The sequence below is a fragment of the Orbicella franksi genome, chromosome 1, assembly GCF_964199315.1.
Source record: "Orbicella franksi chromosome 1, jaOrbFran1.1, whole genome shotgun sequence".
In the NCBI taxonomy this organism is placed as follows: Eukaryota; Metazoa; Cnidaria; class Anthozoa; order Scleractinia; family Merulinidae; genus Orbicella; species Orbicella franksi.
In genome coordinates this window covers 10,910,642-10,935,180 of record NC_138145.1, presented here as the reverse complement: position 1 = coordinate 10,935,180, position 24,539 = coordinate 10,910,642, and the positions used below count along the sequence as shown (strand labels likewise).

The 24,539-nt window shown below is 39.9% G+C and overlaps 1 protein-coding gene and 1 pseudogene across 4 annotated transcripts; both read right to left on the bottom strand.

Annotated features, from left to right (window-relative positions):
- Positions 1–1,404: 1,404 nt before the first annotated feature.
- LOC145489712 (high-affinity choline transporter 1-like) lies at positions 1,405–7,960 on the bottom strand (annotated as a pseudogene). The gene is made up of 7 exons (XR_014049622.1): positions 5,956–7,960; positions 5,244–5,357; positions 4,263–4,567; positions 3,571–3,696; positions 2,772–2,925; positions 2,244–2,485; positions 1,405–2,132 (listed from the first exon to the last, which is right to left on the bottom strand). The product of XR_014049622.1 is annotated as a high-affinity choline transporter 1-like (transcript).
- Positions 7,961–9,498: 1,538 nt separating this feature from the next.
- LOC145489675 (high-affinity choline transporter 1-like) lies at positions 9,499–24,536 on the bottom strand. 3 transcript variants are annotated; one of them, XM_081468715.1, is made up of 9 exons: positions 22,502–24,536; positions 22,269–22,393; positions 18,685–18,888; positions 17,943–18,056; positions 15,378–15,682; positions 14,047–14,172; positions 13,527–13,680; positions 12,894–13,126; positions 9,499–12,277 (listed from the first exon to the last, which is right to left on the bottom strand). In XM_081468715.1, the coding sequence occupies exons 3-9, from the start codon at positions 18,845–18,847 to the stop codon at positions 11,768–11,770; spliced, it is 1,605 nt and encodes a 534-aa protein (XP_081324841.1). In that variant the 5' UTR covers positions 18,848–18,888; positions 22,269–22,393; positions 22,502–24,536; the 3' UTR covers positions 9,499–11,767. The 3 variants fall into 3 exon arrangements, with proteins under 3 accessions (XP_081324841.1, XP_081324835.1, XP_081324849.1); XM_081468709.1 differs by having other exon boundaries at positions 22,269–24,536; XM_081468723.1 differs by lacking the exons at positions 22,269–22,393; positions 22,502–24,536 and adding an exon at positions 18,986–19,544.
- Between the last annotated feature and the right edge of the window lie 3 nt (positions 24,537–24,539).

Here is a 24,539-nt window from a genome sequence, read left to right as displayed (position 1 = left end):
GGATACGAGGTAAAGCATAATACCTTATTACTTACTGGATGGTTTCATCCAGAGCACAAATTGTGATGTAATATATGAAACACGAAAGACCCTGTTTGACCACATTTCCAAACACCGAGAAGAGAGTTGAAAATACGACGCGCAGCGGAGTATTTTGACGAACTTTGAGGTGTTTGGACATGTGGTCAAACACCGTCTTGAGTGTTCAATCGAGACTAAAACTAAGGAGAAAACGGAGAAATAAAATCGTTAAAATCTATGCTAATTACGATCAGATATTCAAACACCGTCACGGTCATGATTTCCTTTGTTTAAACTCAATGAATTATTAATGATTTGATACAAAAAAAGGTATATATGATAAATGAGTACATTTGTAAAACTCTTGGACACACAGTAGTGCCTAGTACATAAGTAATTAATTGGCTAGGTAACATACATTTCATCCGCTCTACGGATAAATACATAACAGATATATATGGCATGCATGGGTAAAGCTCCTGGATACACCATAATGCCTTTTATTTCGCAGTTTTTACAGAAAAAGCTGCAAATTATCCGATTAACATTTTAATCCATGAGTGACAAAAGACGGACAAACGCACGAAGTTTGGTTTGCCAACAGCACGTCTGGTAGACTTCAAGTAGTCCCTCTTTCGCTTAGTCCGTCAAGCGAGACCGTAAATAAACCGGGAGAAAAAAATTGCCGCGTGAAATCCTGGGGGCGAGACTTGCGTGCTTCTCGCCCCCACGAGTCCGCGCGGCCATTTTTTCCTCGCGGTTTTCTTTCGCGTCACACACGACGGACTAAGCGAAAGAGGGACTACTCGTAGTCTACACGTCCGGTAGACAAAGAGAAAATCTTTTTTCGGATGTACTTTGGTCTCTGATTGGGCAAGCAGGAAATACCCTTTGTATTTTCCTCCTGTGGAGTAAGTTTCCAGGTATTTTAAGGTCGACAAAAGTAACGTGACTTCATAAATGTGTTCACACACCTAACTAACAAATGTGCTCGTTATTCCGAACTTAACTCTTGTCATGAGACTATTCTATATCATGAGACTATTCTATATCATGAGACTATTCTATATCATGAGACTATTCTATATCTATTCTACGTTATAAAATCTACACACTGAACTGATGCTCTATTCTCTATACACACTATATTCTATACCACATACATTCTATATTGTTCGCATTTAGAATTCTATATCCTGCCATATACCCTAAGTCCTTTATTAAGCCTGCAAGTGATGTATTCATGTAAAACGAAGTTATCCGCTTAGCACTCTCATTTGCATGATGCGTTGATAAACAAAGTGTTACAGTCATCTCTTTTTTAACCCAAGAACAGGCACATAAAATCTTGCGAATACACATTGTGAATTCGTGTCTAAAATGCACCAGTAATCAAACGGTCTTTTTTTGGTTTGGTTTTCGAATAAAAGCTCGACCGGTGGAGAGGGATGTATACCAAGCAAGGAGGTTCCCATAAGAAAAGAGAGCTTACTAAAGATGAAGTTAGGGCTTAATATAGGATTTAGGGTATTCTATATTCTTGTTCTATAGTATATATTTCTCTATGTCTTAGTGTCACACTCCTCATTTGCCTCAAAACTCTTGTTGTTATCTCCTTTTTCTTTCATGGTGTATTTCGGCTGGCCTTTCTCATCAGCCGACGGTTTGCTGAAGTCGTATTTCTTGAAGCAGTTCAGGAAATCATACTTCAATGGTATAATTTCCCTCTCAAACAAAAACTTCATCAAGTACGATACAACCACAATAGTGACAAATGATACTATCATGGATAGGGTGCGGAAGGGAAACAGCTGACCTTTCACCTCGTCGTAAAACGGATATTTAATGAACGAAGGGAAACCAATCTTGTCCTCCCCTCCCCCCACGCGAAGCACTAGCCCCAGTATATAACCCATGATGGAGCCGTAGGTGTTGGCGCCTTTAAGGTAGATAACACAACACAGCTGTGGGAATAGTATTACATATACCAGGTCACTGCACAGGTGGAACAAAACATAAATGGAGCCAACCGTCAGAGCCATTGCTGTGGCAGCCGCGCCTGCTCCAAATATGGCGAAACGCATCACCCATACAACTTCCTTCTCCGATGCCTGGAAAGGAAGAAAATATTTATTATAAGCTTTTCTCTCCTTTTGGGGGAGAAAGTTGGAAAGAGAGCTAGTAGCAATGAGTGCAAGCACCGTTTAACTTTTGTCTCTTACCTTTTGACGAAAGATGAGTTTGTAAACGTTATGAGCAAACATGGTGCTGGCAGAGAGGAAACTGGAGTCTGCGGAAGACATGACAGCGGCAGACACCGCGCCCAGTCCCACAAACGACACAGCGGTTGGTGTGAGGTATTGAAGCACCATGGGAAGGATCAGTGTGTTGTCGAAGTCAACAGATGCCGTCTGGTTGGTATTGTTACCACCGGGTGGCTTATAGAAGTCAGTTTGGGTCCAATCTATGGTAGGACAGCAACAACCATTTGATTTCGCGAAATATTGCGATCTAAGACTGTAATTACCCAGAGGGGCATTCCTAAATTTTAACGGGGTGTGCTTTCCCTATGCGTTTGTTATCAGCGCGATATGATATTTCAAGTCAGTAAGGATCGAAATCCAAATTTCTTGATGTCCTAATTCTTTAGTGCATAAAGTAAAAAGGTTCATTCTCGCAAAGAATTAGACCGAAAGAAATGAAAAGTGGGACTTCTCTGGCAGAAGCTGGATATAATGTATTCGTTTTACCTGTGGAGGCACCGATGGCCCCAATGAGAATTGCTGGGACCGCCATGAACATGCATCCAAACGAGGCGAAGAAAGACAGTACCCGGGCCTTATTTGGTGTCTTACATGATAGCACGCGCTGAAAATACACTTGCCATGGCATACCACCGCATATCTGTAGAGGAAATAAAACTCATATCAGTCAGCTATGCACGCTGTTTGATTTTAGAGCTCTAAATTGAATTAGCTGACTAAAATAAAACACCTCTCTGGTAAGCCTTTCAAAAGAGGGAAAACATATGAAGGAATGATTGATCATTCCAGTTGTATACACAACTAAAGCAGCTGTGAAATTAATGCCTGGAAAAAATTCAGGCTTGAACGGGATTCAAACCACATGACCTCTGCGATACCAGTGCAGTGCTCTACCAACTTCGCTATCAAGTCAGCTGGGAGTTCGCCACATTGTGAGTGCGTAATACACCCGTACAGTGGTGCTCAAGCTGCGTTAATAACTGCGATGATCAATCATGTCTTCGTCTCTTTCTCCACAGTTCAAATATATCTTTCATATATTCACTTGTAGACAAAACATAGTTGTTAAAGACTTCGAGATTACTTCATAGTAATCGTCACACTTGATTATAACTTCTAGTGCGTTTTCTGATAGATCCCGCTACAGTTGTAATACTTGACACAGTTTGTTAAGATGCTTGTCGCGCTTTGTTATAAAATATGTTGTCTAACTTTGTTGAAAGCAAGTTGAAGATGGCCGACAGTCGCAGGAAACTTGTTCTACTGTAGAATGAGCTACATTTACCAGCAACATTGCATAATCCAGCCAAACTCCAAGTTTCGGAGTAGGCACCTCTCCAATCCAATCACCAGAATCTTTGGAGATGCTGGTCACTGCTGAATTCGTCATGGCGAATGGAATACTGAGCCACTAAGGAGGGTAGAGAAAGGAGAGTCAGTGAGGCGAACACAATGACAACCATCAGTTTTAATTACCTTCTGCTTCCTTTTTGCAGGCCCGTAATCGGCCTGTGGGCATTGCGGGGAAATAATGTCCTAGAATTAGCCAATCAGAGCGCGCGTTATATCGACTATAAACACAAGTCATGCAGGTAATTAAATGATTTACAATACAATATGAGCCGTGCAACAATACCGTACTCTCGTTTCGCCAAGTCTCGTACAACTTCTCTTGAACTATTGTTTGACTGGTTTTGACTTTCTCAATGGATTACAGTGAGTCATAAATTGATCATGATATACCATTGCTATAAATCCTACCAAGGTGAGACAAATATATTTCGTCTAATCTTCCCGATTTTAAACTCGTTTCAACTGAGAATCATTAGGATATCTGTTAGTAAAAACCCCGTTCTGCTGGTTTCTGGTGCGAGCCCAGCCCCATCTTGACCTAAAACATACAGATGACAGCCGACGACTGACGACAGCTTGAGTGCCACGCATTTCTAAGCAGCGAACACCACTGACAATACTTACCAGTCCAACGAAGATGCAGATGAGCTGGATAACATCGGTGTAAGCCACAGAGTAGAGCCCTCCTAACAGCGTATAAAAAATAGCGATACACGCCGAAACAATGACAGAAGTGAAACGATCCAAGCCGATGACGACGCTGACGGTGGCGCCGAGAGCTGATAAGATGGCCCCAGACCAAAATATCTCGCCCATCAAAGCGGGAAGGTATAACAGTCCACCCATACGTGCACCGTACTTTTCCTGGAAAGGGTCCAGCATTGTAACGTACTCTCTTTCACGCATGGTCTTTGCAAAGAGCAGTCCTCCTGATAAGCAAAAAAACGTCACGCTCGTTTAAGTGATTGTGTCACATGCGTGCTTGTCTTACTTCGGACTTAGCTGAGCTATCTACTGGGACTTTGTTATCTCAGTACAAACTGGTCTGAGAGGTGAATTAATTAAACAGAAGCCACATGGGCGAACAACCTCGGATTTTCCCTGATTTTCGCCCAATCGGCAACAAAAGAAAAAATAAGGGGACAGATATAGAAAATTAAGGCTGTGATAGGCAAATACCGTTAACTATCATCAACAACAAAGTGTATGGCTGCTGTTAAAGAATGTACAGTGTAGCTTCATCGAGTGGAATTAACGTATACAGGCGATAAATTAAGCCGCATCATCAACACTGGCAATGACTGACCGGGAGTACGCTGACCCCTTTGCGAAAATGATGTTAATAATTATATCGACAGGTGTTTCGTCCTGGCTGGGCGCAGCCGAATAAGGAAGTCAATTGAGTTATATTTGTACAGAAAGGTAGAATTATATTGAGTAGAAAACTGATTTATGAATGCCCTCATCTTGCCATATAACTATACGCTAAACATCAGTTGTACAACAATGTCTATTATCATTTAATAAGGACAACAGAAGTGTGGGTCCGCAAAGTTTGTCATTCAAGGCACCAAAGATATCAGGCATTGACACTTTGTTACTCACCTAACGCCAGACTGAGTGCATAACCCCAAGGCGCTTGGCACCAGACAAGACCTTGGGTTTTGTCGTAAAGGACTTCTGCAGTACCATTGATGTATCCTCCACCAACCCAGGTTGCTATGGGAAACGAGCAAACTGTTACCATCGGGAGTGGGGCAGGGTGGTAGTAGAAAATTATTTTGCATTGGATTAGGCATAGCTATTAACAGAAAGCAAGTGACGGAACCAAAAATTGCTTGTATTCTACTTCGATAGGAGGTCTTTAGTGCCCGGTTATTGCTCAGAACAGTCAGAAACGTTTCTAAAAATTGTGTCTTTCATGTTCTTTAATGCTTTAGTGAGAAAACATGCAACATGGTTGCGTGCGTTATGGCTTGAAGAGGGAAATCACTCGTGATTTTGACTTACAATACCAAAATTTGTGGGTTTTTGGCTATTAGCTTTTACAGTAGTCTGTCCACAGACCTTCTGTTTTGTCTTGAGGTCGTCGAGATCACAATTAGCAAAATTGACGGCAGGGAATTTGAAAAAGTCCGAACGCAAGGGAAAAATACCTCGTTGCAAAAAAATTAACGTCTGCGGATGGACTGCTTTTATAATACGTGTCTATTAGAACAATTAGAAATCTCTTCTCTCGTAATCTGTCAGCGATAATCACTAGTTAGAAAACTAAACCGTAACTCAACAATATGCTGGAGGTACATTTTGATATTACCGGTCAAAGTGAATGTTCCAACCACCATTCCAATACTCCTGCCAGCTAACATGGCTTCTTCTTCGCCTTCCTTTCGTCGCCATGCAGCCCAGAGACCAACGCCAAGGATTAACATATAAAACACAACAATCGCCACCACTCCAACAATGTTAATATCCGCCATGTTTGAGCTTTTTCTGTTACGACTACTCTGGAATGCAATGAGTGAAGTACAGTTCAGTAGAATGTCCGCTAGCTTGTCGAGCACGATAGGAAGAGAGACAGCGAAACGTTAAGTTAAGTTCCGAAACCAATGGTAAAAATCCACAGTAGAAAGCAAAACCCAGATATCGACAGATAGTAGCGACACCCTAGAAGTAACGATCTTCTCTTGAAGCGAAGAGACCTCGAACGAATTTACGATTGGGGAATAACTGAAGTGAGCTCGATAGAATTGAATGACTGAGAATAGTAGTATACTTGCATCGGCCTTAAATATGCCACATATATTTTTAGTGTGATATATATTAGCACCCATTTTAAATTGACTTGTTTTGATTTCGACGTGCTTTGTAAATTTGAATACATATATCTTTGCTGGTACAGATATATCAGTTCGTATTGCACCCGTGGGCCACCACCACAATTGTCGTAACTCGAGAGATTTTACATCTAGTGTCGAGAGCCATACTAAACTGACTGCGCTCTTGAATCACGTCCAGTTTCAAAACGCTTAATTTAATACACTATCGCATTTGGAATCGCTTTAAATTCTGCCTCCTTATAGGTCCTTACACGGGGGAGGCCTCTTTTAAGTTCCATGGATGTGTGCACCGAGATTTCGTGTTCCCTTTCAAAGTTCTCATACAAACACGCAATAAAGGGGCCGCGAGTCCTTATCGTTCCCCTTCAGTATTGGCTCTTGTATTGGGTTTATAACATTAAGTAGGATAAGTGTGAGAAGCGGGGCAACAGTAAACAAAACAGGCCTGTTTCTAACCAATGAAAACCGGTCAATACTTCGACCGGGACTTCGACGCTCTTATATTCTCGTTTGCACGCGACAACATTATCACTCAGAAGAGTAAAACGAGTAAATCATGGGATTAAAAGAGGAGCAAGACCTGGCGTCCTGTAAGAGGCTTTGTTTCTCTCTGTGCTCACAATGACAAAGAAGACGGTCGCTCATGAGATAGGACGGTTCGGTGTTTCAAATACCTTTGAATCGAATATCACATAAGGACTTGGTGACATCAGTTTGCCCCGCACTGCGATGCTATCTCAGGATACGAAAATATTTACAATAGATTGACGAAATTCATATGTCTCTCTACGGTAAGAAACTTTCGAAATGCTAAAACAACTCGAGATACATACTTTTGAGACGACTATTCATTTTGGTGTTTCCTGACATGTAATTTCAAGGACAATACATGACACAATGTTGTGTTACTGATGTCAGTTCACCAAGTTGTTTTCGATTTTATCTCTAAGTTACCCTGGTTACTATTCTTCTATAAATACTGATAAAAAAAACCCTGTTTTCTGCGATACTTCATCAGAAAACTTTACCGTTTGTATCTTGGATCTTACTGTATTAGTCGGTCGTCGGATCTCGCATTGCGAGACCGGAATCACAGTTTCCTTTCTATCAGTAAATTTGCCGTTGCTATAGTCGACAGTTTAACAAATAGATTCTATGTTGCCGTGCGTCTGTTCACAGGAGACGTCAAAATAAAGTGAGAACAAAAAAGTGGAACCCAAGGCGATAGCCGAGTGTGCTACTGATGTTCTTACCACAATTTTGACATCCTCTGCCAATGATCTATTACTGTACTGGCACACGGCAACATGGAATATAACTGTTTTATGTAATAAAGAAACAAAAACGATGTTGATGCGTCGTCTATACGTCTGTTCTCCATTAGCTCATAAATAAGAACTAATCAAAATACGATAATTTGACTTATTATATAATTAACCATTATGTAACTGGCTCTGTAACCTAAGTCTAACCAAACAAGCACTAATCAGGTCAGTATGACCTTAATCCACCTAACTTACGATCAGGCGTTCTTTTTTGAAGAAAAAAAAAAGAACGCCTGGTCGCAGGCTATAATTCACCCATTTACGTTCCTGTGTTAAAACAACGTGGACATTGACTTTGAAAGGAAATTCAGCAGAGAACCATTCAGCTGCAGGACAAGAAATATGAGAATCATATAACGCCCACAACAAGCTCTAAACCCAGATTTCAAGTGTAAAAATGCATTTGACTGTCTTGTGACTGAAGAGTGTTTTAGTACTTGTTTTGGTGAGATTTAAATTATAAGAATATCGCGCGGTTAAATTCTAAACATGACTGGCAATCTGAAAGCAAACAAAACAAATCCTACAGTCTTAAAAGGCCTTTGAACATGCTGTAACAATTTGAAAACTTGCACAAGGTCTAAAGTAGGGGTTAATAATTTAGAGAAGGTACCGGAGTACATACTTGTAATTCGAATATATTTCAGTGGGTACAGCGCATTTTCCAAATTGTAATACTGGCAGTGTTTAAATGCACCAATAGTCACTCCGCAAACCTCGGATACTGAGATAGACTGTTCTCATGCAAGAACAAACTTAAAAGTCTTATCAGGTTGCAATGGCATTTCGTTACGCAATAAGCGTCAATATATAGGAACCCGTGGTCATGGTCGAATCAGGTGAGGTGGTCGCTTACCGGGGGTAAAAACAGTAAAAACAATTTAAACTATCCGCCGTAAATAGGAGTGTTCGAAGTCGCCTACTAGGTGTAGCCAACTACGGCGGAGTTTAATCAACTATAGTCAGTGATTTCGACAAGCAAACCTTTGGTATTTTGGAAAAGTGGTCGCTTACGAGACTAGTCAGGGAGGTTCGACTTTATCATCCTTTACAGTTCACGGGGGAGGCAAGTTATCTAAGGCGTTTTTGCGTCTGAAATTTAGAGGACTTATCCTGAGTAGGGCAATATTTTGGGAAATATTTTACGACAGAAAGCACGCGGAGACATGCGAGACAGGCACAATGCCGCTTAGATGACCCTGATAAGCTCCGATTATAATATTGACCTTACCTCACCTCAGTTCGCGTCTAAAAAAATAACTTTGCAGAAACCTTATGCTTTGAAAAAAAAAAAAAGCGGATTGCGCCCTAATATATCCCAGTTAGCTTACACGGAGAATGAAAACTATTTACAAAGATGTACGTTTCTCTACTGAAGTTTTTTAAATGGCCTTATTCTTCTAAAGCGTTGGAATTGTTCCAAATTCATTCCAATCTCAACCAACAGCACCTGTTAAAAGTAATACGATTGGTATAAAAACATTCATTGATCAACAGAAAATTCTCAACGAAAATACAGTGTCATCCAGACAAATAGTCAACATTGAAAAAGAGAACGGAAAGAGTCGAGCCAACATTAACCACTTTACGTTTTCTTTTTCTATTTTTTTTTAAATAGAACATCGTATAAACCGATACACCAAAAACAAAAGAAATGTTAAATCATGACCCCATCAGGTCACCTTCTAGTCCATGTCACATTTACGAATAGCCACAATAGATGTGCCAGCCCTTCGCCGGTATGAATCACGATTTTGGAGAGACCATCTAGAGAACCTCAAATTTCTTTCTCCTGAGTTGAGAAGTGAAGCTATCATACTGATAAAATCACCCTAACAGGCCTAAAAGGTTATTAGATCCTGTTTGACTGGGCTCAGTTCATCTCCACAACGCTCGAAGTCTGGGTTACCCTAGAAACAGGACTTCATACACTTAAGACTGTACTTACTATGAGCTACTCCGGGAAAATAGATTGTCGAGATGATGTTGTCACATTTATCTTAAGTAAAGCACCTTAAAACGGTATAAAAACTTACCTTTCTCTAGCAGGCAGTTGTTGTCTGGGGGCGTCGTTATGTTACTTTAACTGCGGCACTTAGAGTTCACGTGTACAAGTAAATGCGTGGTCAATCAGGAACAAAGTACGTTTTGCTTGGGTAACCTCTTACATAACGACATTTTGCGCAAGGGGTTATTGGAGATGCCTGATGCCAGTGCACCCTCTCCCCCCTCGGAAGAAAAATCCCTTTGAGAATGCAACGCAAGGGCACGTCGTCCAAATGGCAAAATGAATCTCATTGCCTCGTTTTAGTCCGATATAAGGTTTGCATTTTGAGGATAACTCGCAGAGAATCTATAATAGGACGTTAGGAGTATGGTTTCCTTCACGGCCGATCGGGTATAGCACACTCCCCACTAAATATTTCTAGGAACTCCCCCGGGCCATGAAACAATAGGCTATTTCTAAGGTGCTTTTGGCTCGGTTTCAAAACGAGACCAAGTAGAAAACCTTTCGTATGATGCGAGGTCAACTCACTGGTCCATCTTCACGTAAATCAAACTTATTTAGATTTTAATGATTCCGGACCAGGACTGGATAAATTGAACAGAGCGCAAAGGGAACCTACTTGTGAGCCAAAGGAAATCTCTGGATTGTGACTCACCTGTCACAAAGTCTTAGCGGATAACGTTTACATTTCGTATATGGTCATGTTGTGATTACGCACTGGGTTGATTGGAATCGCAGTATATAAACAAATAAGGACAGCTCATTTCTCCCGGGGAGTACGCCGCTGTGCCCTGTGTAAGCGTGTTACCACCGAAAGGGTTTGGACGATTTCCAGCAAGAGCTTTCCTTTTCGGCAATAAGGTAACACAATTTATACTTTTTACCCACCGTAGGAAGGCCAGGTCTGCACAGAGAAAAAAAAAACCCTCACCTCCGCCTCCTGAAGTGGCTAGGAGTATTACCCAGAGCCCCTCTGGATGGATACTAATCCATTTTAGGCTTCCCCCGGTATTTTGCTTTTTCAGAGGTGACCCATGTGAAATCTGTATCTTATTTTAGACCAGCGCAAGTCTTTGATTTCACTTTATCAAATCCACTTCAATCACTCTCAGATTGTTGTGATAATTCGCTGGTATCTAGTTATACTCCAAGGGAGTAGAAAAGTACTGTGTACATATTCCCAAGAACTTTTCAACCTTCATTTCTACTTTTCTTTTCATTATTACTCAACGAAAATAGACCAGTACTTTGAGATTTACTTCAATCACAAAGTAATGTGACCAAACACATTTTAACAAGTGACTTTCTTTACAACGGCAGTTGGGAATGAATTTTTTTTTTGCGCTATTCGTCTTTGTATCAGGTTGGTTGTTTTTTAAAAGATGGTCTTTGCCCGCGGAATATCGGTTTCTGTTTATGATGAAAAGCCTTCTACAAAAGCGTGGTGCTGGCTCGTAAACGCAGACGGATTTAACCCTGTTTTTTGACCCACAAACAAAGAGAATTATCTGCAAAGAGGAGATGAAGTCGATGAAATAACATCAGATGACACTGTATATACCGAGTAACGAATGCGCACATAAGCAAGCTCAAATTAAAAAATCTAAAAATAACGTGCTTTTTTCCCCATAAAATGCCAGCTCTCTTCGAATTGCATATAATCAGTCAGGGATAAAAGCACACAACCAGTAAATACAAAAAAAAAAAATGTATATTAGCATTTCGATGTCAAAGACGAAGGACATGCAAGCCACCTTTACTATGCATGCAGTGATTATCGTTAAAAGTTGTTAATCATAATACAATTCCAGTGCTACTGTGGAGTAGCGACATTTTTTCAATTTAGTTTTATGTTGGGATGCCATCATTATTTCCTTGTGTGTGTTTACATGTCAAGGGAATAAAATGTATACAACATACTAACGTATGATCCAAAACTTGAGTTACAATCTAAGTTCAAAGCGCCGAGCTTCCGTCTCGTTCTTCCATGGGATATTTCTCATATGCCCCAGCACCTGTTTTCTCCAAATCGTACTTTCTAAAGCAGTGCAAGAAATCTAGCGATAATGGTAGAATTTCCCTCTCAAACAAAAACTTCAGTGAGTACGATACCACAATGATAGTGACAAAGGAAACTATCATAGACAGGGTACGAAAAGGAAACAGCTGACCATTCTCGTCATCGTAATACGGGTATTTGATGACCGGTGGAATACCGATTTTATCCTCTCCTCCCAATACGCGCAGCACAAGCCCTAGGACGTAGCCCATGAAAGATCCGTAAGTGTTGGTGCCGTTAAGATAGATGACACAACACAGCTGTGGGAACAGTATGACGTACACCAGGTCACTGCATAACGCCCACAAGCTGTAGATAGAGTCCACGGCCAGAGCCATAGCTGTAGCTGCCGCGCCAACTCCAAATATGGCTATACGCATCACCCAGACGACTTCCTTCTCCGAGGCCTGGAAATAAAGTTACGCTTCGTGAGTTCAACATTTGAATGACAAGTCTCTCGAGAATATTACACTGAAACTGAGAGGCGACGTTTTTTCTTTATGGCATCTTAGATTCTTTGATAAATGTACTTCTTATTTGGTCATTTTGGTGATCTTTTACCGCAGTTACGTAAAGGAAACTCTGAAACCCTTACATTTACTACCATTCATGAACTAAATGTGCACTAAAAAATACATGCACAGAACCCCACCTTTACAACTAAAAATACCCCATGAGCCTAAACCCTAGCACAAGGAAAACAAGAAGGAAAGCAATCACTGCTCGAAAGAAATTTTAAGCTCACAACGACAACAGCTACAAGCTGACCCTCCCCTGTGCGAGGGATAGTCGAGCGAGACAAATATGGCAGCGTTGTCATCTTTCGCGCGCGGTTCGACCGGTACTTTCTCGACGATGATAGATCAGAAAAAGGAGTATGGGGAAAAATTTGTCGCATCGGAAACCTTCCACCGTTTTCCCCGCTTGAAGTTGTTAAAACTGAGCTTGAGACAAAGCAATATTTGAGACGTAAAAGAAACACATTAGAATAAATCTAGCGACGAGTCTTTATGTATTACATACCCCTTGTCGAAAGATAAGTTTGTAAATGTTTCGAGAGAACATGGAGCTAGCGGAGAGGATGCTTGAGTCCGCAGAAGACATGACAGCGGCAGACACCGCGCCCAGTCCCACAAACGACACCGCGGTTGGTGTGAGGTACTGAAGCACCATGGGAAGCACCAGCGACTTGTCAAACTCCGCAGTCTGGTTAGTGGCGTTACCGGTTGGCTTAAAGAAATCAGTCTTGGTCCAATCTAGAGTGAAGCAACAAAAGCTTCATGCTCATAAATTACTCCGATAAAGGCAAAATTACCGTGAGAAAACAATACAGAGTGCCGGGTCTTTTGTAGGCTATTCTGTTCTGTCATGTTACATTTGAAAACACTTACATGTAACGGTCATTTTGTGTTTGTATCCCCTTTTTCAGCCCTCTTTTTTAGAGAGTTTGTTTTGCAAACCGAAATATTGGACAAATGCATTTAATTATTTCTTTTTTTATTTATGTCCTTTCTCAACCTCTTTTACTTATCTTGAGGATTAGGCTACTGTTTTGTTTAATTGTCATAAGCTTAAATTACTTACAATAAGGCTTCAATTAGTTTTTCGTGGTCGAGAGGTGGTGGATGGTGAAGGGTGGTGGTTGTTCATATTTACCTGCGGAGGCACCAATGGCCCCAATGAGGACGGCTGGGATAGCCATCACCACACACCCAAGCGAGGCTGCTAAAGAAAGGCCCTTCGCTTTAGCTGCCGTTTTACATGATAACACACGCTGAAAGTAAACTTGCCATGGAATACCACCAAATATCTGCACAGGTAACAAAAAACACACATGTTATCAATCAAAAACTCTAGGGCTGGCGATTGATAGCACAGTTTCTCCGCAAAGCCTGGGAACTGTAAGAGATTCGAAAAAAAGCTAAACAAAATTGATTAATTTGAATGAAAACGCAAGAAAAACATGAAATCGCGACAAACGCGGGAAAACATATCACTGGTGGTAAGCGCGGGATCGAAAACATGTACCCGGTACCAAGCGCGGGAAGGTCAAAACAACTGCACCTTCTTTGCCCTGATGGGTTAACAAAGCACTTTGCAAAAGTAAAAAAAAAACAAGCTGCGGCTTTCGAAATCATTAGAAAACTGTTTTAGAGTACAAAGAAAGACATTTTACCAACAGCAGACCATAGTCGATCCACACTCCAGTGTACGTAGAAGACCACTCGCCCACCCACTGTGTGGACTGGGTCGAGATGCTGCTGACCGCTGAATTCGTCATGGCGAATGGAATACTGAGCCACTAACAGAGGCAGAGAAAGGAGAGTTAGTGAGTAAAGAAGAACAATAGAACTCGTCCACACAATGCAGGATGCGACAAAAATTGATCGCTTACTACCTGGACAAGGAAGAAATGGTGAAATAAGACTAACTTGCCCACAAGTCCAGCTGCAAAAGTCGCCTTGTAACGAGAAAAATGCCAACGATGCCCAAAACCCGAGTGCTAATACAACCAAAGCCTAAATAATGTCTTTCGGTTCTTCACCCAAACAACACTTAAAGGGGCTAGGTCACACTATTTCAGGTAATTTTGTTTAATTTTGTTAATTATGAGCTCTAAACGTCAAATTGGTAGGGCAAAAGTCTTTCATTTGCAAAATCACGGCCACATAGCAACTGAGAATGATTTTCCAGCTGTGTAAATGACATTTTTAGATAAACTAATATAAATTTGAAAAAAGGTGGGCCTACGTTTTTCAACTTTACCCAAATGCAATCCATTCTAATCCTCTCCAGTTTTGTCCATTCATGTCCCTTCTTGGCTTTCCTGTGTTTTGTTTGAGATCTGCTATAGTTTTGAGCCGTTTTTGTGATATTTCAGTTAATTCTATGACCGTTTGATCAGTGCTGAAATTGCCTAAAATTGCGTGACCTAGCCCCTTTAAGGCATCACAATATAAATTTAAAACCTAGTCAACGCACAAACTATAAAACTATCCACCGCTATCCGGGAAACAGCCCGGAAGAGGGAAGAACTCCCATATGAAAATGTCAGAGATGCTCGTCGTTTTCATATGTTTAGGGGTATAAATCAAGAAATCTGTTCTCACTTAGGGTTCTCATGACGAAACACCACTATTCTTAGCTTTTAAAGTATCTTTTAGGGTGCACTTGAAGAAATAACGATTAAAATCCGCTCTTATTTCTTTTCTTTTCTTTTTTTGTGGCTCGATTTCTCGAGATTTCCGCCGGTCTCTCGAGTCTGGTCCACTAGCACGGGCTCCTTTTCTGAACAGCGGCTGGTAATTGAGTCTACTCCGGTTTTGAGTGGTATCCTTTATGGATCAAATAAAGCTTGAGCCACACCAGATTGGTCTCCTTTAGCGGATGTAATTCAAATGTTCCGACGAATAACCCCGACTTTTTCGAATAGAAGGCCGCCCCCCCTCCCCTTCCCCTCTCGGGTAAACAATCACCGACGTAGATTGCACCGCTGGCCATACTCACCAATCCAACGAAGATGCATGTGAGCTGGATAACATCGGTATAAGCCACAGAGTAGAGCCCTCCAATCAGCGTGTAAAAAACAGCGATACACGCCGAAACAATGATGGAGGCAAAGCGATCCAAGTTGATGACGACGCTGACTGTGGCTCCGAGGGCAGCTAAGATGGCTGCCGACCAAAATATCTCTCCCAGTAAGGCCGGAATGTATAGCAGTCCACCCATGCGCAGACCGTACTTCTCTTGAAAAGGGTCCAGCATCGTGAAGTACTCTTTTTTACGCATAATCTTGGCAAAAACCAACCCGCCTGAGAATCAAATGATGAGAAACACAGGAAAGGCGTTTCACTTTTTAATTCCAAGGTCGGTATTGGATTGATATAAATGGATGTTGTTGTGTATAGAATGGTTTTCACTTGATTGTCGAAAGAAATTCGCATTTGATTTGGTTTTCAGTTTTAAGGTTAGTGATTGGTTTAGAAAAACTCGCGCCCCTTTCTTAACTAATCAGAAGTTGAGCAAAACAATCGTAACTCGCTCTCCTTCGTTTTCCCGCGCCTTACACCGGCTACATGTATTTGCTTTGATTTTTGATTGGTTCACTAAATTGAGATTAGCTAGAGTAATTCAACTACTTTGGTTTTGGTTTTAAGGCATTCAATTAAATTCCGCCCTTTCGTTTTCTTTTTGTGATTTTCGCACATAAGGGACCGTTCATTTTTTATGAGGGAGGGGGGGCTGGTGGGATTTGGGAAGCACCATTTAAAAATCGCACGACCCCCCCTCAGCTTACCAATTTTTTCACATGGCCCCCCCTTTATAGCTTTCATTTTTTGGGATGACCCCCCCCCCCAAAAAAAAAAAATTGAACAAACAATATTTAGATTTCAACTTTTTTAATATTTCTCTATTATCCCCCTACTTCACGCTATTGTGCTCACTATGAAGACAATATTTACAATCCCTATACGACAGAGAGCTGTTGTTAAAAAACAAATCAAAAGAAAGAGAAGTCAATTTCGGATCTCCTAGTTATGGCTCGCCCTGAGCGTGTGGCATTTGGCCTCTCATTGGCATCTTCCTCATCTGAATTGATGAATGCAAGAATGACGTCATTTGAGTCATCTTCTCCCCCAGAGTCAATGGCATCACTGTCATACTCATCATTGTCACTTTCATCCGTTTCACTGCTGTCAGCACTTGCCCTGTTGTCATTTTGTGTCAATGTCCTGGCATTTCTCAGTATTGGCTGGCCAGCTCTGAGAGGCCTCTTCTGCTGCAAGCATGAATGTCTTACAATTGCCTTTACTTTCTCACTCTTGCTGCTTTTTAAATGCGCAAAATTCCAAAATGCGCAATAATGGCGAAAGCGACGAGTCGTTTAAGAAAAGGTATACAGCTGAACGATCCAGGCAGTTTGACATCTTACAAGCAAAAGAAGCAATCTTTCTAAGTGCGGATGGCTGTTCAGAAAGGGCGGGTGAGTTTTCCGTGCCAGGGTACCAGTTGAAGCCCAGTGATGGAAGAAAACTGAACTTTTCCATCAAAGAGCTCAGAGCAATTGTGGAAAAGTTGAATGTCATATTGAAAGATGTAAAGGAACACGATTCCACACTCTTTCAGTCCAATGGGCTTGCTTTAAAGCAGGGCGAAGAATTTGCCCACAGTTTTAATGTAAAACAGATCAAATGTATGAAAGCTAAGTTGACGAAGGTCACGCAGGACATGGAACCACTAGAAAATAAGAAGAGCAATTATAACAGCATATTCAAGGGCACACTCAAACAGCACATCAACAAAAGGAGAAGGAAAAAAGAAAACCGCAGAAAGTCAAATGAAAGAAAGAGGAAGCGGACTGAAAACAACGTCCAACGAGTTTATGGAATCTGTGTTGGAAACCCGCTAGGAAATGATCTTCCACAATGCCTTGTGTACCCTCCTAGAACGGCCGTCCCGGAAGAGTGTATTAAAGTTGAGGATGTTGCCACGTCGTTATTTAGAAGAGATGGGCCATACATTGCACAGCTCTTGGAAGGGAATTATTTCACCACAAACCTTGAGCAGGAAGTCAGAGATTATGTTTACACCTTCATGTACCCTGAAGAGTACACTCTGACGGAAAGCATTGCTGCTTCTTGCAGCATTGGTGAAACAGACTTCCATAGCAGCACAAGCGGTGACGAAGAACTCGATGACAGCGAAGATGAAGATGAGTGCCAGTGAAAGTTGCATTCGAAAATAACAGTGTTAAATACTTCTTTTCAGTAGCTACAAATGCTTTTTGTCGCCAAACGTTTTTTTAAAGCAGAAGGAAAGTTTGTAATAAATTTGTATCCTGCCCTCTATGTTTATTCTATAGCAATTTTTTTGATATTCAAACATTATGCCATTTTAAAGTTTTACTAAAATATTTCACGTGACCCCCCCTTTTTCCCTTATTTTTTTGGGATGGCCCCCCCTCGAAAGCCATTTTTTTTCGCATGGCCCCCCCCCCAAATCCCACCAGCCCCCCCTACCTTATAAAAAATGAACGGTCCCTAAAATGCATCAATTTTCTAGAACACTCACCTATAACCAGGCTGAGCGCATATCCCCAAGGTGCCTGGGCCCAGACGAGACCTTGACCCGAGTCATACACCACTTCTGCTGTACCATTGATGTATCCTCCTCCAACCCAGGTTGCTATAGGAACAGACAGGTTTATTATACCAGGAGATTACGAAAGTATTCGATTTAACGATAGTCTGCCATACGGAACACCCATCAAAAGTCTTCACGGTTGTTATTGTGGGATGTCACGCAATGTCACTGTTGCGTAACGCGTGAAGCGGGAAAATAGAGAAAAAAGGGCGCGATTCGGGATCAACAAGGTTCAAGTAACGCTAGACTCTGTATTTGAAACAACTGACTTAATAATCAGTACTAACATAAACCTCAAGCATTTTGTTGTGAAACGTAACTTCTAGGGCAGAAAAATGTGATTTTGAACCCGTTGAAAAATCACACTCGTCAACTGAAAACGCCTTTGACAAGAAGAAAAAATGGAAATAAGAGCGAGAAAAAAAAACCGACAAAGAAATTAGACTAGAAATGAAGCCCGATAAACAAACGGTAACAAAAACGATAAAATTGTATGAAAAAAGATTGTTGGAAAGAGAACGAACACAACAACATCGAATTATGTCCGAACGCCTCATAATATATTCTTAAAACTGAACATTCGCAAAGTCAACAACTTCACCGCACTTTTGTACACAAAAGAACGCAAGAAAATTCCGACAATCCGGCTTTGTTAAAAAGCCTTTATTACCTGTCATTGTGAAAGTGCCAACAAATATTCCAATACTTCTGCCCGCTAACATTGCTTCTTCTTCGCCTTCCTTTCTTCGCCTTGCGGCCCACAGGCCAACAACGAGGATTAACAAATAAAACACAATGATCGCCACCACACCAACAATGTTGATGTCCGCCATATCTGATGAATGCTGTCAGTGTACAACAAATTTAGAAGAATCTGAAAAACGAAAAAACATAACCTCAAACTTACGAACGTTTCGCCAACATTCCTCACTACTTCTAGGAACTTTGCTGCTAATGATAATAGAACTCACTTTTTGCGCCTCAAATGCAAAACCACCACCTCTGTTGAGTCTGTTTTAATAACAACGATCAGCTCTCTAATTCAATTCCAAGGTAGATTTGTGCGGTAGCTTTACGATAGAACTTATGCGGGGTAACTCTTCCTAAGCGACCCAGCAATCTGCACAGTCTAGCTAGAGTGTTTGTCGTGCGGTTTGCTGTCATTTAAAGACAAACTATACTTCAATCCGCGCCACTTCATTCAATCATTCCCCCGGCTTCTGGAGTTTTAAAACAAGAGTGTTTAATTACATTTTGAACCAATCATTGGCAAGGAATAAATGGCTTTTGTGCCATGTTTAGTTTGAAACAAAACCAAACCAAATTAATCGACACCCTTTTAAGGCAAAGAAAGACTGATGTTAGGCTGATCAATCGGCTTGTTGGAATAACACATCAAAACAATAGTTTTTTTTTTCTATTTGTAATCGCTTACTTTGGCTTTTAAGAGCTCTTTTTAACTCCGCAAAGAAGTCTAAATGACTTCTGCCGTGAAGTAAATTTTTGCACTACAAAACGGCTCTCCTAATATTTATTTTATCAGATCGATTTTCACGATAACGGCTAATAAATTACAATAAAGTCGCAAGCAATCGCGTAATGCCCAATTTAGTAATTAACATAATGCATGAAACCAGTGAACTAAACTCAATGAATTGAAGCGCTCTCGCAATCTATTTTTTCAAAACAACAGCAGCAAAAAACAAAGCTATCATTGAACAACTGAACGGTAATATGTGGTCGTTAATAGTTTCACTTGCGGAGATTTCAAAATGTAATCATGTAGCATCCGCTTTCTTTTTAGCCTGCGTGGCAGGTGCGTAGCAGGCGATTTCAGTCTCTCTCGTCGAGGACGCCAAGTCCACGGTTGTTGTGTTGCCTCAAATTCGAAACATTAATTTTCCTGAAAGGTGCCATACTAGTGCCCATACTGGTGCCCAAATATTTGAGTGACTATTTCACAAGAAATTATAACGTGCATAAATACAATACTCGCAGAAGAACAGATTTGCACCTGCCTAAACCCAAACTTACCCCTGGAAAACGAACCTTTAGATATTCGGGCCCAGCGTTTTTTAACCTCTTACCCCGTAGCATTCAAAACGCCGAGTCACTTTCTTCTTTCAAAGTTTTAGTTGACGACTACGGTTTTTAAATTATATAGTAACTAGATTTTTATAAGTTATTGCATGCTTGTTTATACTCTATACTTTTAATGACTATTATTTGTATTTTTAAATTTATATCTTGTTTTTTTTAAATTTTATCTTGTATTTTTAAATTATCACGATGTTTTGTATTTTAATTATTATAATTTTTTGTCCAGGGCCCCTCTGGATAACAGCCTCGTCGCTGAATGGGCCACCCTGGCTAAATAAAGTTTACCTTTACCTTTACCTTTACCATACATTCCTTTTAATGGTAGTTCTGAGAACTTGGTGTTTTATCAACTTGAGATTATGTCAACCATGTTGATATATTTCTTCAATCTCGTCACATGGGGTTACGGCAATGTATTGTATTTGCAGAAACATTGTATACACCATATTAGTTTCCCTAATTATAAGAAAGTGAAACCAAACAGAGCCTGCAATGTGATATCTTTAGAGATAACGTTAAGGGCATAGTTTTCCGGTTTGACTGTAGAAAACGCGTAATGAACGGAACACTAAAGAGTCAGTTTGACCATGAGGATCTTGGTTTGACCTTTTAAAGACTTCTCAAATATCGCCTTCAGCTACAATTCAAAACTCTCGACTTTTTTTACATTAATCACGCGACATCCATGATTCTAAACGAGTGAAAATTAGAGAAAAACGAAAACAAATTTAATATATATCTTTGACAGCAACGATTAAAAGTATTTTCAATCGACGCTTCGATGCATCAAGCATCATTCTCAGTCTTGAGAATGATGCTTGATCATCGAAACGTCGATTGAATCTTTCCTGTTAAATGTTTTAGCAAGAACTTATTATTCCAACTCTAATTGTTTATACCCAATTCTTGTTCATTTTTTTTGAAAATACGACATCTAAAATAATATCATTTTTATTAATTTTAATTTTTTTATTATTTTATTAGTAATCTACTTTATTTCATGCTTTGTTTTTTAAATATTCAACAAAACATGAAAAAAAATACACATAAAATAAACTGAAGGAGAAGATTGCTTTGCTGCCTTAAGTTCTAATCAACGTCCGAAGTCGATATCGGAAAATAAAAATCTACTGTTTTGTTCCTTTGTCGCCTTCTTGTTTAAAAGATAATAAGCACACAAAGGCTATTACACAGAACAAACAACTGGAACTTATTGTTATTTGTTTCAATTCGTTTTAATATTCTCCAACATGCAAATTTAGGTTCATTTACTTAGGTTTGAAACTGAAAGGACAATATAGAATTTCAAAATTCGCATTTGTAATGAAGGGTTGATGCAGGAGTTTCGTAAAATATGTTTGCCGAATTGGAAGACAAAGACCCGAACGCATATTAAACGAGACAATAATTAACTCAGTGTGGTGCTTGTGAAATACAGCGGCAGTTCACAGTTAACCCGAGTTAACAATTTAAAAGTATCTCAACTAAGCGAAAGGTGCCCTTCAAATAATGAGGAATAATGATATGCTCGACCTTCCTGTCATCTGCTTAGTAGAATGACCAATTAAAAAGGTTTTAAACTCGGATTAAAGCTTTATCTATTTGTGTAGGCGGCTTCGAAACTGAGCGATGTCAACCGTATCAACTGGGAGCGTGAATTTCGGCCATCAAATAGTGTCACGCACTATTGAGCATTTGTACATTTTTTGATTGAAAATACGTATCTGCTCCGAACTCAAACATATGGTGGGAAATACCTTTACAGATACCATGCCGAAGCATTTAGTAAACCCGATTTTCTTTTTTTCTTTTTGCAAGTTTTTGGTACTGTGAAGTGTGACTAACGAGACATTGAGCCGTGCGTCATAGCTGTACGTAGAGTGAAAAATTACAAGTATTTTTAAAGCGTTTGAACTTTTGAAACCCATTTGTCTCTAGAAGGAGACAAAGGAAAGGAAACACATAGCAAGCGAGATTAATGCCTGATACTACACGAAAAGTGCACTGTAAGTGATGTAAGTTAAAGCTGTGAGACAGAGAAGCACAGCGCATGATGTTTACAAACACACGCTTCACAAGGGACAAAGCCAAATTCTAATCAAGTGATAATTTAGTTACGCGCGATTTCTCTGGATTAAAAGGATATTTACTTGCCTTTTAGTAGACAGTAAATTGCCTCCTTGATCTTGCTTCTGTAAAGAACGCTTCTGTTCTCGTATGTTTGTCGACGATTTAATTTGTAGAGACTCTCCTCCCCTTATTATCTGGGGGCCTAGGACCTAGGAAATTCGACGTCAGAAATGTAAATAACGAATTACATGGAACTAAAATCGCTTCGGTAAATAATCCATGGAAGTGGGCATAAAAAACTATTTAATATTACTTACCGCATCAACTCTCGTTCAATAGTTGCGCTTTTCAGGGAGTTTTATAACTTAGTGGATAGGTGGATTTCCTGTGTCTTTGACGACCTGTGTCCAACCTACGCATCAGGCGAGAAGAGTCTGGTAATGATTACGGTATAAGGAACTGTCATGGCGACTGTAAATACAAGAGAAGTTACACTATCTTGCAAAGACCAGAGCTCTCGTGATTACGTGAAAGGATATTCAGTGCCTTCAAGAAGCTCAACGCGCATCACTATGCAACCGTGTCAAGTAATTTTATAATTCTATGTTGTCCATAGTGGATAAATGGTCAGAAAATTGAGAAGCAAAAAGAAAACTTCTTCGGAAGTTCAAGAATATATCCGACAGCGCTATGAAGACACAGCCCTTGCTATATACCGTGAACAGCATGCCAACAGGCAAAGTGAGATATCTGGGAAAGAAAGTGCACCAAAAGTGCGGCACGCTTTCGAGGAAATTGCCGAAGTTGGAGAACCCAGTGGAGGACATGATCTCCAAAGTCATCCTGTACCAAGTCTACCAAGGGGTCTACCCAAGAACAACGCGTACGTACAATCTCAAATATGTGTCATCATCTAGATAAGGACGACATTGTGGCGAATTGGGAAACTTAGGTAGGGCATTGAAACAGTCAGGGAAAAAGGATCGCCGGGAGCTGAATAGGAACAAAACTTGTGGATTTTTGATCTTGAGAGAGTTTAAGTCAGCTGTCATTTAGAACGTCACCAACGCTCACGACATTTCAGACGAGAATAAGAAAAATTGACCTTTCAGACCTCATTTACCACAATAGCAGTTGCTACAAACTATGTAAATCGTGAACAGTATCATTTTATAGTATTAATTATTATGCTGTAAATAAGTATTTATCAACTTTAATATTTAAATTAAATTACTTCAATATATAAATAATAATTAAATTATTTATTTTTGTAAATTAGTCATCAGCTATTGAATTTAGTTAGGTGTCCTCAATTAGCTAATCTATAGTTAAATATACTGACACATTAATAAAGTTTTCATTCATTCATTCATTCATGCATGCATGCATGCATCATTCATTCATTCATTCAAATTTGTGCATGGGACGAAAGTATTCCCATGATAAACACTACAAATTTGTCAACTCCAGACAAAATTGTTGATCATAGTCTGGTATCATTAAAATTTGAAGATGTTAATTAGCATTATAGTTTCACTAGAGTAAACATGAGTGCTTTGATTTTTTCCAAAATAAAAACCAGTTGAAGAAAAAAAAAAAAAAAAAATCACCTGATAGAAGTTAAAAATGTTTTGTTACAAGACATTTACATTTGTCAAGATGTCCACTTGCAATTCACCAAACAGTATAGAGGCTAATGGAATGATCACTCAGACAAATATTACCTACTCAAAAAAAAAAACCTGCTTAGCAGTTGTTTCTTGACTGTTGGTGAATATTTGAATAATTTACCAGTTTGCATAAGCTTAATGGGTAAGTTAAGGGTAAATATGCGTCAACCCTCCAAGTTAACTTTTTTCCTTAGTGGCCATTTGGCCACTGAAAGTTTATTTTTGGTTGCCAGTTGCCTGTGAAAAATGTTAGTTGCCAAAGTATAAAAATTAATTATTAATTAATCAGTATCAATAAACAAATTAATATATTAAATAATAAAAAATAAATAGTTATTATGCCATCCCTGAGCAAGCTCAATGAAAAGTGATTCAAATGTGCTCCACTTACTAAGCATGTTGGGAAAAGCAACTCGTACTCGAACAGAGAAGCTGTACAAGAAGAAAAGCCGCTAAGAACAAGCAATAACAGCAACAATATCTCCTATCAATTGACTGACCCTTCACACAAACACACTGAGCTGGTTGTGAAATATTCACCCCGAAAAGTGCGATTATGTGCGATTTACTGCCATTTTTTCGTGAAAAAACCCCCAGAAATATTGTTAACTGAAATTCGCATATTTAAAATGTTTTCCAAAATTACTTTAAAGATAGACTATTAAAAACGTTATGGGGGGGGGGG